Here is a 16,652-nt window from a genome sequence, read left to right on the forward strand (position 1 = left end):
AGCTAAGTAAAGCAGGTAAGTAAGGTATGCATAAAATAAAAAGTATGATTAGGTTTCAGTATTGCTTTTGAATTGGCTTTAATGAGCTTTAAAATTATATTAAGCCATCAGGGCGTTTAAAGCGGCATAATGATGGATCATGAAAGTGAAAAGACGATAGGAAATCGATGCAAACTTGCCATCGTTCAACTGCTCATATCTCAGTCCAACGATGTATGATGTCAAACGAAACACTGCATTCACACAAACGTTTCGGAAATTGGATTTTGTGGCCTTAGTGGTTGTTCGAGCGATTGCAAGATAACCGTATACAAAGCAAGATCAAGAGTCGTGTTAGACACGTGGTGGAAGACTGCAGATTCCAAAGTTTGCGAGATGGTGGAAGCCACAGATTATGGTACAGCTTAGTAACGAACGGGGACGACCAATGCACCAAGGCGTTATATTATTGTGGTTAAGATAGTCGGAATTATTGCGGGGAAGGCCGTGTAAAGGGGAATATCTACGATTGACATGGGGAGAAACAATTTTCCTCACATTCACTTCCAGTCGACTTTCGATGCGACGACAATGCATCAAAACATGCTCTTCAAAACATAATATCATGTTATGCAAAGCTGTTTCCCTACCATGTCGTTGAAACATGCGTGCGTGTTTGTCCTGGGTGAAACATCCCGTTTCCTAACCATCGTGGAATTATTCAATAATACCTGATACGGCAATTAATTTTCCAACTTATCGAGCCAGAGTTTAAGCGTTCGATACATCAGATTAGCAAAGTAGCACGCGCTTCGTGCTTTCCAATATTTTTGTCGATGAATATCTTCAAATGATGTTTGTTTACGGCCCGCAAACAGTTTCTGAGCAATATTTCTTAATAGTATTGATGACATCTTATTGCTTTGTAACAGCAAGGCTAGAACGAAGAATTTTTTCTTTGGAGTTCATATTGCTAAGGTTTTTGACATTAAAGAAATGGTTTTGATTTGCCACAAGTGCGCAACGCCAACTAAGTGCTATACGGTTTATATGATTTGGCAAATCCCGTATACAAACTCCGCTAACTGAGTGGTTCCATTAGACAGCACGATTGAGTGAAGCGAGCGCGAAAACGAGATACAATTTCGACCTTAAGCTTAGATAGCAATAGCGAAGGTGAACGAGCGAAGCGAGCGCGAAAGCGAGATGCACTGTGCTAACGCGTTAGGTTCCCCTACGCACTATGCTGTTGCTAAGGATACCAAGGATGCAGGATGGAAGAGGAAATTTTCCTTGCGCTCTGATTGGTTCCACGAGCTGATGAATGTTGAACGATTTTTTGGTAATCGATGGTTACTTTGATGATCGATGGTTACTTTGCTAGAAAATAAAACAAAGCAAAGCGGAAATCTGCTACACAGTTTAATTCAAAGTTTGTAATAGGAAGAAAATGAAACTTTTTGATTTGGGGGATAATTTTTTCGTACATTGCAGTTACTCTTGGGAAAGGTGGTGCTGCAACGTGATGAAAATAACCAACGCAGAATAAAATCAACAATAAAACTACATCCATAAGGTTGGGCCCAGTAAATGGGCCTTTTACCGGGCCCTGTAAACGGGCCGTGTCACCGGGCACTGTAGCCGGGTCCAGTAACTGGATCCTGTAACTGGGGCGTGTAACCTGGCCGTGTTACCGGGCCACGTAAACGGGCCGTACTACCGGGCCCTGTAACCGGGACCTGTCAACGGGCCCTGCAAGCGGGCCGTGTTACCGGGCCCTGTAACCGGGTCATGTAACTGGGCCGTGTAACCGGGCACTGTAAACTGGCTCTGTAAACGGACCCACTTACCGGGCCCTGTAAACGGGCACTATAAACGGGAACTGTAGACGGGCCGTGTTACCGGGACCTGTCAACATGCCCCCTTACTGAGCCCTGTAAACGGATCCTGTAAACGGGTCCTGTAAACGGGCCCTGTAAACGGGTATTGTAACCTGACCCTGTAAACGGGCCCAGTAACTGGGTCCTGTAACTGGGTCCTGTAACTGGGCCGTGTAACCGGGCCGTTTTACCTAGTCGCTATACAAATTGCGCTAACTGAGTGGTTCCATTAGATAGCACGATTGAGTGAAGCGAGCGCGAAAGCGAGATACAATTTCGACCTTAAGCATAGATAGCAATAGCGAAGGTGAACGAGCGAAGCGAGCGCGAAAGCGAGATGCACTGTGCTGACGCGTCAGCCTCCCCTACGCGTTATGCTGTTGCGAAGGATACCATAGATGCAGGATGGAAGGGGAAATTTTCCTTGCGCTCTGATTTTTGGTAATCGATGGTTACATTGATTATCGAAGGTTACTTTACCGAAAAATAAAACAAAGCAAAGCGGAAATCTGCTACAAAGTTTCATTCAAAGTTTGCAATGAAACGTTTTCATGATTTGGGGGACAATTTTTTCGAACATTGTAGTTACTCTTGGGAAAGGTGGTGCTTCAACATGATGAAAATAACCAAAGCAGAATAATAACCAACGCAGAATAAAATTAGCAATAAAACTACATCCATAAGGTTAGGCCCTGTAAACGGGCCCTGTAAACGGGCCGTGTTACCGGGCCCTGTAAACGGGCCGTGTTACCGGGCCCTGTAAACGGGCCATGTAAACGGGCTCTGTAAACGGGCTCTGTAACCGGGACCTGTAAATTGGCCGTGTTACCGGGCCCTGTAAACGGGCCGTGTTACCGGGCCATGTAAACGGGACCTATTACCGGGCAATGTAAACGGCCCCTGTAAATGGGTCCTGTAAACGGGTCCTGTAAACGGGTACTGTAACTGGCCCGTGTAACCGGGCCGATTTACCTAGTGATAATAAACAAAATTATGACGTTAGGAAACTGATCAGTGGATCCGGAGTCCAGACCACGACAGGTTAAGGTAGCTTTTCGGTTCAGTGTTTGTGTTTTCACTAGCAGCAAACGAATAAAAATTATTTGTCTTAGTATTTTTGACGTTATTTATCGAATGAAATTAAATAACGTTAATGACAGTTTTCCTTCATCAAGAACCTTTTCTCGTTTTGTTTTGTAATTGAAATATTGATTTTGAATCTAATTGATTATCAATCATTGTTTTCTTTGCATTGCAATGTAAACAACTTACAACTCATGTGCACTATAAAGGACATATTTAACTTATTGATTATGATATCGAATCAGAACCTCATTCTTCGGCCATTCACCTGTCAGTTTTTACCCCATTCGCCATTCAAAATTCGCGCATAACTGAAAATCGCTTACAAATTGTTTTCTTTATTGACATTCCCGCTGGGAAATTGCGTCGCAATCAGGCAGCACAAATGCGGCTCCCGTTCATTATGTGCTGATCGATTTGCCTGCCCCTGTTCGAAACATTCGGTACACGAATCCAGCTTTCCATACCGACAGGAGCAGACACGAACGGCTTTGGATGCGATTATCCTCCAGTTTACTTGACTAGGAGCAGGAGTATGAATTAATTTTGGTTGCAACCTTTCCGCTAAACCTGTTACCCTATGATTCCCACTACCGTTGATGATGATGATGGTGATGATGATGGTGCGGACAAATTGTGAAGTTGCGGTACGATGTGTGGCACTGCAAGTGCATAATCGTGTTTATTAACCAGTTCATTAGCTGTGTAAATAATAGACACGCGAAAAACGCGCGTTTCTGGGAAACCAACCACTTTACCTCTCCCCGGTTCCGACCGGAGAATGGGGGTAAAAGTAAGTCAAACAAACCATCGGAGGAGGTGGTGAAGGGGCGAAAGGGTCGCGTTCCGTATAATCGTGGCCGTTCGGCTCGTCGCGTGCATAATGAAGCCCTTTTTTCCTGAAGGCCCTACAGCACGCCTTTGTGTTCCAGGACGAAATTCACCCGAACGGATATAAAGGGAACGACTAAATCGACGTTTCAGCATGGTGCAGCTCTTCAGCAGGGTGCACCAACACTTGGGCAGCGTGTCAGTGAGAGTGTCCTTAGCCGGTGCACACCGAACCGGGTTTGTTGTCAGTGTTTGTATGCACACGAAGCAAAGCACTTGTGGCGAGGGTGAAGTGCATCGGAACGGTTGCCCAATCCAAGGCTCCCCGATTTGTTGCAAGCATGGCTCTGTAAACATACTTAATGCTACAACGAGGCGTCCTCGAAACTCTGGCGAACATCCGGCAGCCGGTTTTGCGTGGTGGTTTGTGAGCGGCTCTAAGTGCTGCTCGGACCGATTGTATCGAGCGAGTGGTAATTAAATTCAGCCTCACGCATGAAGCCGGGCACGAACCAACTTCACCGTACTGGAGATCCCTCGGGAGTGTACGACCACCAGAGCGCCAGGCTGCTGGGAAAGTCGCCCAACTGTCTCGGGAAGCAGTCGCAGCAATTTGCATTTTCCTAAGTCCCGACGCGTGCGTACGTATGTGTGTACTTTCGCGAAGCCGGAACCGATGATTATATGGTTTTGCGATACAAGACGATTAATCGATTAGGAAACCGGGCCGATGGAAAAGAGCTCGGGGGAGTTTTTGTTCAGCCAGGGGTCCTTTCGCTTATGCATCACGGTAAGATGATTACTCGCTTATGATTTGTGCAAACATTTGTCCGCTTTGCAGCCAGGCAATGGGTTTGGGGTCGGCGTTCCCTGGGACGGTTGACAAGTGTTGACACATGTTTTATCGAATTTGCTTCGATTTCAGACATCTTGGCAACAGCTTGGTTGTTGTAACGGGGAGGTGATGTCTTGTCTGGGTGTGTTTGTTGGCGCAGAAAAGCAATTGTAATTATGCCTGAGAACAGTACCATCTTGGAATTGAACAATTCAGTTGAAAACATGTTTAGAAAACATTACACATCAAACAATGTAGGTACAAAGATATATTCTGCTTTCAACTTTCGTGAGATCGAGGTTTTTTTTGAAAATTATAAACTGCTTCGAGAACTGGTAATAAAGATAATCAAAGACTGCGAATATTTATTTTGAGAAGAGTAATAATGATGATGATTATGATGAAAGTTTTCATTATTTCCCAAATAGATCCCTTGGGTGTTAGTCAAAGAATTGAAACGTGTATCTTATTCTTTCAACATGGTTCTACACGGCTGCTAATAAAGCAGTAACCACAGAATTTTATTAGGAAGTTGTGTGCAAGGAACCGTGGTCTAGGAACTCTCGGTTGTAATGTTTTGCCACCGTAAGCGAGATTTTGCGTTTCTCGGGGAAGCAATTTGTCGACTCGGCTATGTTATAAATGGAGCCCGGTCCCATCGAGAAACCCAAATAATCGCTCGTCCGCTTCTCATCGGCAATGGAAGAACATCTTGTCAAATCCCAGGTGAATTGACTCCACCATCCTTATATCATTCCGTTCCAGTGTAGCACAGAGGATGATGGACAAAGAAAGCCTTGACTATCCTAGACCATCGGGATGGTTTTATTGTGCTCGTGCTTCGTTTAACAATTACACCAGCTATGTTTTATTGTAGTTGGTCTCCGGAGGCCCTGATGCATCCATCAACTGCTGGAGGAACAAAGTTAAAACGCGCAGGTCTCCGGTGGATAATTTCAGCTTTATTAGGTCCGGTGTTGATAGACGGTGAAATGTAATAAAACTTTTTCTTTTCACTTGGTGAATGGATTGTGGATTAAGTCCTTCGTTGGAAAGTATCACAAAAGATCAACCTAGAAAATTTATTCGTTTCATTGAACATCTTGTTTAACATGGGGCTTAAAAGTGGGTTTCTTTTAAATTATGCAGCTTACCCTGTTCAGAGTACATTGAGGTCAATATTAATTTTTTATGATTCGGCAATAACCAAACAAATGATTTTATTTGTGCAGCAAATTATTAGTGACACAGTAACGTTCTTCTTGAATTCATACAAGTCCATACATTTTACGTGCGTTAATTCACATTTCATGACGCAACTATATACATAGATTTTGTGATGCTAAAATCTTTACAACAATACATGTAGTTTAGACTTCACGAAGCATCATCCTTGAATATGCTAATCCACTACTAAAGGAAGTCCATGTAATTGAAGCAGAATTGCTTACGTTTGCGTATCTACCATTCAAGTTGGAAGATGTGCAACTGTAGTACCACCATGCTCCATGCCTTGCAACACCACAATTTTGACTACTATCGTTATCGTTATCTCGATCGAATGTAGAAAATTTCATATTATAATGACTCCGAAGCGAATCTCCCGCAGTACCATTATATGTCCCGAGAGTCTTTAAAATATACTGCTCAACTTCCCTACCAACTTCGAATTTTTCGTAATGAGCATATCTGTAAGAACCGCTGAAGTCTTTGACTTCTACCATCAATTCATGCGGCCGACTCGATGTAAGCTGGTAAATCTTTTCCAATCCAATCCAGAACTCACGGTCCAAACTTCCAAATCCTTTTTGATACTCCGTCCAGTTTCGATAGAAGTCCAGGGATCCGTCGAATCGATACTGAATGACCAGCCATCCGCCACCGAAGCTGTTCTGCTCACAAAACGCATCAAACGGATTTCCTTCTTCACCCAACTGAATCGAATAAACTCCGGATTTGTTTGCAGGAGCCTCCTTACACGACTTTAATGCACCCTTGATAGAGGTTTGTTTTGTGAACCATTGCATGTAGCTGGTAGCATTTGTCTTCGAAGTTAGTTGTGCGATTTCCATCCGCATCTGTTCATGGTTAGCGCACGCCGTTTGTTGAGCCAGGATCTTCCGAGATTGAGCGTTCAACGATGTCAAGTTATGGCCAGCATCTCGATCGTGTCGATAAATCGCCCACTGGATGCCGTCGATCGATTCCTCGAGTTTGGTCAGCTTTTCCTTCACCTCTTCATCACGCTCTTTCAGTCCGAGCTCGATTTCGGACAGCTTGTATTGAAGGTAGTCAAGTTTCGCCATCATCACTTCGAATCCATAGCCAGCGATCGAGTTGTCCGTCGCGGAATTCACCGAACTATTAGCAGAGCTTGTAGCGGATTGCCAAAGTAAGACCACACCACAAAACAGACTAACAAGACGAATGTTTAGATACATTTCATCCAATAAAACAACAGTCCAGTTATAAGATGTTCAAGACACTACTGAAACATTGGTCCGTCTCAGGAAACGGTGGCGCTTTTATATGGAAGAATGCAGTGGTGGCTAACCCGGAATAAATTTTTAGGTCTAAATAAAATCCTGGCATACACGAAAAATGTGCACATATTTTTTAGCACAATCTTGCACAAATAAAAGGAGATACTTTTGCATTACACTAATTGTTATCACTTTGTTGCCTAAATAATTGGAGTTATCGGTGGCAGAAAGATAGAATATTTTATGTTTCTTTTATGTTGAGTCTGGCTGAATATTCGACACCCCTGATTTGTGTTTGTGTTAACATACGAAAATGATACGAAGAAGGAACGATAGTGATAGCAACATCCGCGCAGCTGCGTTAAGTTTGATAACATGAGTGCTGGTCACAGTTAGGCCACTTTAATATGCTTGCATAAAACATTACGGCTGTCCAGAGTTCACTCGATTAACTTTCGATGATCCACGTCACTCCGAAAAATGGCTTAAAATGGATATCAAAGGCTTAAAATAAGATCGAACTTGGTTTAACAAGAAATGTTTTGGTTACACGTGGAATCTATAATCTTTGTGTAAGATTTTATATATTTGTGTAAAGATTTTACTTAGTTGAAATAAATGGAACGTTTGTGTGTTGTTATTGATGGCTAATTTAATTGTTTCAACTTTTCTTAATCCGTTAATTTTTTTTATACCTGTGTTGTTTATCTATTGTGATTTTTGTTTTTTGGTCTGATTGAATGCGTTGATCATATCAATTATACTTAAAAGAACTGTCATGCTTCATCACTCTAGGTTGTGAGGAAAATAAGCTTTATTTTGCGTTATTTGCTTTCCTGTCGGTCTGGACATTTAATTTACCAATATCTTGTGCTATAGACTCTACCAGTTGTAAACGCTTTTTGTGTTGTATGTGAGTGGTGTGGTTTTGGCTTTACTTTTCGTTCAGTTCACATTCTCAAACGTGCTACGAGCAGTCCTAGGGCAAGATTGGAGCAAACGGTTGGTTCGTTTTCGCTAAAAGCTTTCGGTTATTACTTTGAAGTACCCGACGACCGACGCGTACCGATCGATAGTGGTCGAGGCATACCGCGTCATGTACGTCTGCGTGCCACAGGGGTTTTCCACCTTCCATAAACACTGCACTTAGAGTGAAAGTACCCCAGTACGACCATTTTCCCAAGCAAATGGGCGAAATCCATTGCGTGCGCAGGGGTTTGTGAAATTTGGGTTAGGTTGTATGGTTCGCCTCGAGCCTATATTAGAAATGACCTATTTCCTTCAAAGTTTTTCCGTGCCAGGTTTGCTTTGGAAGCACGTGAAGTATAACATTCGCTGGAGGATCAATTTGTCCGTGAAAATTATATGACCGACACCTTATGTCTGAGATAAAACAAATTGCACAGTGTCAATAGTACTGTGAGAACGTTACTTTAAAAATATGATTTCTGTTGATTACTTCTATAATTTGTAAAAGGAAATATAAAAAGGATGTTCGTAATACTAACTGTAAATAATATCTTGTTTGGTAATACATATCTTGGTAACACGTAGATGATAGAAGTAGTAACGGTAAATAATTTATAAAGTTAAAAACAAATTGATTTTTTCAAGGAAAAAAACGCTCCAAACTTCACTTACTCCAACAGGCTTTTCTGCCATCGCCTTAAAGTTTCGCATGCATTATTCAACGTAACGGCCACCCTAATAGCCTCACGTAGCCTCACCTGGCTGGGGCAGGTTTCGGTCCTGTGAGGTGAAACTTTTCTCCTCCCACGACCCCCTCCCAGGCCCGGACCGTTTCTGGACAAATCTCGCAAAGAACGGCTCGGGGCGCAAAGTCCGTTGCCGGTCCGTTAGGTACAATTTGGCTCACGAAGAAACGTTTCGTGTTCTTTTCCTTGTTGGCTGCCTAGTTCGTCCGGCCGAGGAAATGGAGAAAACTTTGGCCGGTAGCTTCTGGTCGGGCCAATGGAGGGCAACTTTGGTGCCTTGCCGGTAAGCAACCGGTTGAGTGAGTGACCCGTAATGGGCGGTGAGAAAATGGCAAACAAATAAAGCCCCAATGTAGTTTTTATTATCCACTCAGCAGTTGTTGCTACGGCGCTTTCGGTACCGTTCCGTGTGGCGCGTGTTGACGACTAAGGCGTGCCCAGATCCGCAATCCGGTGGCGCTGCCGAGGTGTCTTGCATTGCAAACACCTGGCACAATCGGAAGGCAAGTTGAACAGTGTTATTGCAGAGGGTAAAACAGTGAGAGTGGAACAATCACTTTCGTGAAGCTTATGTGAGCTGTCATGGTTTCAACGCATCAAAAGGAGTCCAGTCTTTATATAACTTTGGCATGGTTTAGTAATTTTTGACTGTGCATTTTTTTACCAAGTCTTTTTACACAATATTTGAGTAAAAAAATAAAATTATGTTTACTTACAAATTAAAATTGTTCAATTAAGTGTAAAGCCCTTCATCGTATTAAATATATCATATCATAATAGTGTTTACATTTTATCCATCTTCGATCCCACCGTGCAAAGAAAACGTTCCTCAGTAGCTCACCTTTGACAAAATGATTGCCATTTGCTTGCTTTTGACCCAAAATCTTGTACGATGATGGCAGAAAAGGGTGAAAAAACTCCCCAATTCGCCGCGAGCGCAAAGAATGTCTACATCTCTTCCCTTCCGGTTGGTCGCAAATGCTCCTGTGGACGCCAAACGGTGTCGGAACGGTTTAGGACTTGAGTAGCTTGTAAAACGATTTTACGACGAACCATCATTTTGAGGTACGAGATGAAGGTATTTTGGTTGGGTCGTTTATTTACACACAATTCTACTTGCTGTTTTTTCTTCTTCTCCACCGCCTTCTCCACTAACCACCTTGGAATACCCTGGAAGATGTCCATGTTTGGGGCGAGTTTGATCCGGCAACTTCCGACCTGAGATGTGCCGTGTTGGGCGCGAACGATTCGAAAGATTACGGCACCGTGAATGTGCACCGTGCGTAATGGGAGCGCCCTTTACTTCACCGGGTTGCACGATTTACGACGCACACACACTTTTGGTGGACATGCCAAACGGTGCTAGAAGGCATCAACGTTGGTTGGATAGTAATTTCGAGATGCGAGTGCCGATTAAGGGAAGATGCTCCGGTAAAGCTGTTTTCCTCCTTTCGTCTTCATTGGGATGTAAATTTAAGGTGTAAAGTTCCGAGTGGAACAAGAGTTTTCGAAGGCAAACACGTGTATCCGGCGGAAGCAGCACGAGTCTAATTTGTTGAGTGAAATTTTATGCAACACATTTTCCTCCTCTTAATGGAAAGGTAAGAAAAAAGGGCAAGCATCATCTCAACGGATAATGTATTTGTACGCAACACTCGGTCTGGTGATCAAAAATAATATCCAAAAGTCAAACGTGAACCACCGCACGGGGCGAGGGAAGTCCAAGAGGCCATTAGTGCGCCCCTAGCCAGAGCCCATTGCGGGCTCGTGAGAGAGCAATCATTTTCTATGAAATTTTCCACCATCAAAGGTACTGGACGGATGAAACGTGCGTGTGGTTCATGCTTTTCCAGGGAAATCTCATACCACCGTGGGGGAAAAGTACCACGCCAACACGTGTCCGGTTGGGGGTTTGGTCGTAAATCGGTGCGAAAGTCCCGCGGGAAAAAAGAACTACCTACGGGAAATGGAAAATTTCCACCACCGCGGGACGGGGCGGGAAGTTCATAAAAGAAAGGCAATTAGTTTGAACTTTTCTAGCATTCGGGAGCGGCTTCCTCTGTCGGAGGTGGCAGGAAACAACCCGAATCGATTTTCCGAACGTAATGAAAGCGGGCCTCACCTCACCGCGCGTTTCTATTCGACCGGAAGGAAGATTATTGGACGGAATTTGATGAGTCATTTGTAAGGCGTTAAACCGTTGTCGATAACGATTAACAGGAGCTGATGCAATTGGCTAGGGTGTTAATGAAGGGGGGGTTCGGCACCGTCCGGCGATCCTTTTCGTTTTCCTTTGATGATGGGCGCCCGGAGAGTTGCCAGTGGTCGCATTGGGATTTTGCTCGTGGACCGGAAAGACGTTCGCAGGAGAATAGAACTCTAATTGCCGATGGCAAGTCAGGTTAGAATTGTGAACAAAGCAAACGTTTTATTGTCCTGTATTACGATAATATTAACTGTGCTGAAGGTATTTCTAAAGAAGTCCGGGTAATATAAATGAACAGTTATGTTTACGGTTCATACAATTTATTTTTGCATGCAGTGTTTCAACAAAAAAACAGTTATTCGTTAACTTTGACAGCTTCTTATAAGAATTTTCCGAAAACTTGTTAAACTATGATCATTTTTGTTATTCAATATTTTTGTTAAATTAAATAACTCACTTACATCGCTCACGATTGTTTTGCGTTATATATTGCTAGACCTTATTATAGGAGATTATAGTGGACAGGTACGTGACAGCTCGAAATCACTGCAGTTAAAATCCGATTAAAATGCAGTTAAAATAAAAGATTAGTTATTGAATGAGAGATTATGGGGAATAATTCTTTTATACATGATATTGGCATTCGGAAGAAAGCTAATTATGATTTACTTGTTTAATTTTCATTATTATTTTCGATTCGTCGTCTCGGATAGGATAAATTCGCTTATTGTTCTCTTCTTACAGTATTTTTGCGATTTTCTTACAATTATGAACAGTTTGTTCACCGTTAAAGATCTTTATATAAGATTTTATTTAATTACTGTTTGAGTTTCTTTGCTCAAATTATTCAAAACTGAGATATTCGTATGGAAGTGTAATGAACAGGATATTAAATTGGGCTCAATGAAACTGAAAAGGCTATAAATGATGTATATGATCACTTCTGATCCATTTTTGATACACAATAACTACATTAAAATGTTCTTGACGTAACAACCGTCTTCGGTCATGCCTTTCCAATGCCTTTCCAATGCTAGACTTTTTTCCTTTGTGTACGTGGACAGTTATTGCTCTCGTACAGGTAAGGGTCCAGAGGGATTCGAACGCATGTCGTCAAGGCACTCGCAGTAAGGGAAATCTTTTAATTATTAATCGCACAAACCTCCCCCCACCCTCCCCTTCCCCCTTCCCAATAACATGTCATATCATAAGAATAACTGAAAGCATGACCCATGTTTGCCGACAATATGCTCGCAAAAAAAACCCCCGACCCCCGTTGATAATGCAGCTGGACAGGAAGTGATAGCGAAGCAGCTGTTTAACGAACCGTCCGTGGCGGCGTGCTCGGTACCATGGCGCTGCTAAAAAGCGATAAATGCTAGTCCATCTGTAGACGACTGGCAGCAACGTTGGCATTCAGAGCGTTACTAGCAGCGGCAGGAAAAAACAGTACGAGTGTAAGTTCAAATAATGCAACCTAAGCCCAGGAGAAAGCGAAGTAAATTATTAGAACGAAACAAAACAGTCTATTACACGACGGTAGCATGGCACGCTCTGAGTTAATGCTGCCATGTTCCTCCGCTTCAAACACCGAGTAGTGCAACATTATTTCTCCAGTGGCCAGTTGGCATAATCAACACACACACAAACACATCCAGTGCTACGCGATGCGGTTTTGTATTTTGGAACCCTTTACAGGCAAATGCAAACCTCGCTTTCTAGTAGCGTGGTGCCGACAGTATCCTTTCCACCAAAGCGGACTACTTTTCGTGGCATCATGTCCGCTCGGGAAAGCTGCTGTGGTGAGCTTCCCCTTTCCCATTTATCCCGAGAAAATAGCCCGCTTTGTTTCAACGCTGTTAAACCGCTCGGAAAAGTTGCATTTCGTCAAAGGCATACCGGCGTGCGGCAAAGTCCCCAAGCCAACGCGTCGGGTAAATGCAAAGGCAAATAAATGTTCGGCGGCAGTGAAGATGGTGAACAATTACAAGTTACTTTACTTGCCAGCGCCGCTAGCCAAAATAGTACATTTTAATTACGACACGCTGTTTGGAGTTGTTTCAGTTAAGTGGTTTGTGGGGTCATGGTTTCGTGGTCCGCAAGGGTTTGTGCGCATTTACCGGTTGGTTTTGCAACAAGCTAACCAGGGAGATGTTCTTGCAAAGGAAAGGCAGCCGGTTTGTTGGAGGATGTAATGCTATCCTGTGCATTTGCAATTTAAATTGGGCTGTGTGTTTTGGTTTCATTATGAAGAAATGTGTAATCATGAGTTTTACCAAAAACATTGTTTGTTAGAAGATTTATTCAAATTACTTCCACAAATTTAAAAATGCATTGAAGAAAACTGCATAGAAATCAATTAGATAGTGTAGAAAAATACTTTTGAAAAGTATTAATCAATGCGCACATTTTTCAAAATCCATAAGAATAACTAAATCCAAGCTACGCTCATATTAAGCGAAGCTATGCTAAGAAGTTGATTGTTCTTCATCTTCTCCGACTAAAACGAGTGAAACAGCTGGGAAATATTGTCGAAACAAGGGTTAAGAATTATGATTACAAATGGTATGTCTGGAGGTTGCCGTTTCGAGTTACGGTGATCATTTATCCGCGCAATGAACTGTTGCATTATGTCTTCTCACAAACAATTTACAAACCCCTTGAGATTTTGTAGAAGTGTTTCTTACTTTCTCTTTTATGTTAAGAACTTTGTTTTCAATTTGTTTGTTTTTTGTTTGAGTTATAGATTTGATTGATTTATTAGTCACTATGCTGCAAAACTGGGTTTCAATCTTTTTTTATAATTGGTAGTATGAGTGTGTGTCAAAGTTGTTATTGATACAATCCACTTTTAACATCATTTCCCTCCATAATTAACACACTAAATAGGGTAAAAGAATTTTCCTGCTCTCGGGTCAATTCGGACCGGGACGAGTTTTCGAAATAACACCTCTAATCTTCGTTTACGCGTTAGCTGTCCTCGAGATCAACAACAACATTTGAGCGACGTTCTATTTTCTTTGCTGCTGGGATTGGTTCTTTTCTGCCACTTGTGCTTGGTTTCGTCGGCAACGGCACCGAGTTGGCCACAGACTGAACGGTCTGGTGATTGGTGAGAAAAATAAATATTTTCCATCCATGGGTGACACTAAACATTTGGTCCCGTCATGGAAGTGTCTTGATATGTGTGTGTGTGTGTCAGTGTATGATTGTTTTTTTTTGTCTCCATATTTTAATGCGCCGGCAACCGCACATGGCACGGCGTGGCATAAAACGATTCCATATTGTGACTTCTTGTTCGCGGCATGTGGGCTATTTTGGTGAACGGTCGACTCGTCTCGGGTGCGACTCCTTCCCGATTCACGCTCGCCAATGCATGCCGCGGACTGGGGAATGTAAGTAAGACATCAAACACCGCCGTCGCAACGGTTGGTAAGCAAGTAACTACTCAAAGCTAGTGTCAAGGAAAGTGTGGAAACTAAATGGCGAGCCAGTTGACTAGCGGTTGATTATATAGCTCAGGTTTACGAGAGTTTTTCCCGTCACAGTGAGCGGAACGGAGAGGCTAGAAAAATACTTCACGAGGAAAAACAAAATCACTTGCCAGTTGTGATTGAGATGAGATGCGGAAAAAGTGCATCTGCTGCTCGTTGAATGTGGCATGTTCTTGTCCGATCCTCTTTTGATGACGTTTATTCTACAGACGCGTAAGGAAAACTAGCCTTGCACGCTACATGGTAAATGGACCGACATTTTCACAAAGGACAGCGATGAATGATTAGATGTCGAAGAATTTTAATTCTTTTCGTCTTCTAGATAATTTATACAATCCGTGTTTTGATATATTTACATTTCTTTACAAGCTAGGATTGCTTGATTTTAAATAAATGATTCATATACATACACGTTTTTGATTATAGTTTAAGATAGATAAAGAAAAATTGTTTTGAAATAGGTGCTACTAGCTGAAAAAGAAACTTCTCGACCGTATGTAAATTTCGTGTTTTTCGTGTACACGTAACCAAGTCCACTACATCACATCCGACAACCCAACCGAATGGGGACGGAAGAGTTATAGATTTGGGACGCTTTTCATCCGTATCTGTCAACAGATACGTGTTTGTCGGGCCCAATCGTATCCCTCAGCAACCACTTCGCCCTTCACCGATGGCTAGGAAAATCGTTGCTAATTTGCTGGCGAATTTATCATTCCATCAACGGTTTTCCTCTTCGGACAGGTCGGTGATTTGTTTCGTCGTGCCGGTCCCGGTGCAATTTATCACAAACTATAAATATGCTACTAACCTACGGTCGTCACCTTTCGGTGTCAGGATCTAGGGCTTTTTCTGCGCCCATAAAGGTCATCGTACGCTTCCTCCCGGATGTATCACGTTGCTGAAGTAAACAACACGTTCATCATTTGAGGTTTTCCTTGGGACTAGTTTTTGACCTACTGCAACGAGGTGTTCCGTTTCCCCGTTCCTTGGGTATGTATGTGTGTGTGAAAAACAATCCCGGAAGGACCTTTGGAAGAAATTTTTCTCGCCGTGCTCTGTGCTAGCCATAAGTGTGTGTGAGTGAGGTTTGACCTCAAACAAACACCTCCTGCCAGGAGCGAAAAATGGTCGATGAAGAGAACGTGACCTCCGACGGCCAACGAAAATATCGGAGTGGAAAAAGAAAAATGAAAAGTGATCCGTAGGTATTTTCCGGTCCGTCGGAGGGCTGAAAAAGGCACGCCAAGGCAAGAATCATATTTTCTAGGCCACATTATGTGTGTGTGTTTGTGCCCGCCTTTTCTTATGCCTCGAGGTTTTTTTTTTCAATTTTTCCTTTTCCCAGCCGCACTTTATTTTCGGCCATTTCGAGCCGCCGGTTTGGTCGTTTCGCTTGAATTACGATTCATTCGGCTCACGCCACCACAGGCTCCCCGGTCGCGTTTCATATTTTCGTTGTTTCATATTTTCGGGTTTGTCTTTTTTTCCCCTGGAGGTCATAATTCATTCGTTAACAACAAATTTTTACCACACGTTCGGGAAAACGGGGCACACATGTTGGGTGCCGAGTTGGGAGGAAGAGAAAAACATATTCAGTTCATCATGACGATGACGAGGTTCCCGCGAGTCGACTTTTCCCTGGCCCGCCTGGCTCATCGCAGGGGGTCTTCACAATCTTCCTGCTGTAGGTTGGGCCCGTCCCTGTGTTGGCCCCGGTTTCCCCCCCTGTTTGCCGTGCCGAACTTTCGGGCAGGTTTTTCAGTCACGCATGTGGGGAACGTTTGTGGACACTTTTTTGACGGCTTTAGCATAAAGCGAAATATGCGAAGAAAGAAGAGAGATAACCTGACGTTCTTAGTTAGCGGCAAATCGGCTGACAGGGTGAACAAGACAAAACAAATTAGCTAATAGGTAGCGCATATGTTGCCTATTAAATCAACTCCGCCACCGGGGGTGCATTTTCCACCCAAGTCGCGCTTTGTTCAGTTCATTTGGACTCACATTTTATTTACGCTCTTCCCAAACAAACATTTCGCTGACACCGCCATCGTGGGTGGTGGGTGTTCGTTTCACAAATGCCACACGCAAACGGTTTAGCATAAATGCACCGCACTGACTCATACCCACCCCGCAGGGTAGGGGA

General features: G+C 43.1%; 1 protein-coding gene across 1 annotated transcript; it reads right to left on the reverse strand.

Moving 5' to 3' along the window:
- Positions 1 to 3,532: 3,532 nt before the first annotated feature.
- Positions 3,533 to 6,914, reverse strand: LOC131268104 (fibrinogen-like protein A). The gene is made up of 2 exons (XM_058270794.1): positions 6,060 to 6,914; positions 3,533 to 3,604 (listed from the first exon to the last, which is right to left on the reverse strand). Exons 1-2 carry the CDS (start codon positions 6,912 to 6,914, stop codon positions 3,533 to 3,535), a joined length of 927 nt encoding a protein of 308 aa, XP_058126777.1.
- Positions 6,915 to 16,652: the final 9,738 nt, after the last annotated feature.

This window comes from Anopheles coustani, chromosome 3, assembly GCF_943734705.1.
Source record: "Anopheles coustani chromosome 3, idAnoCousDA_361_x.2, whole genome shotgun sequence".
NCBI classification, from domain to species: Eukaryota; Metazoa; Arthropoda; class Insecta; order Diptera; family Culicidae; genus Anopheles; species Anopheles coustani.

Excerpts from the sequence above, each read along its gene's own strand:
- LOC131268104 (XM_058270794.1), bottom strand. The coding sequence starts at position 6,914 with ATGGCGAAACTTGACTACCTTCAATACAAGCTGTCCGAAATCGAGCTC. Across the intron at positions 3,605-6,059 it reads TGAATGGTAGATACGCAAAC|TGCCACACATCGTACCGCAA; the intron begins GTAAGCAATTCT and ends ATGCACTTGCAG.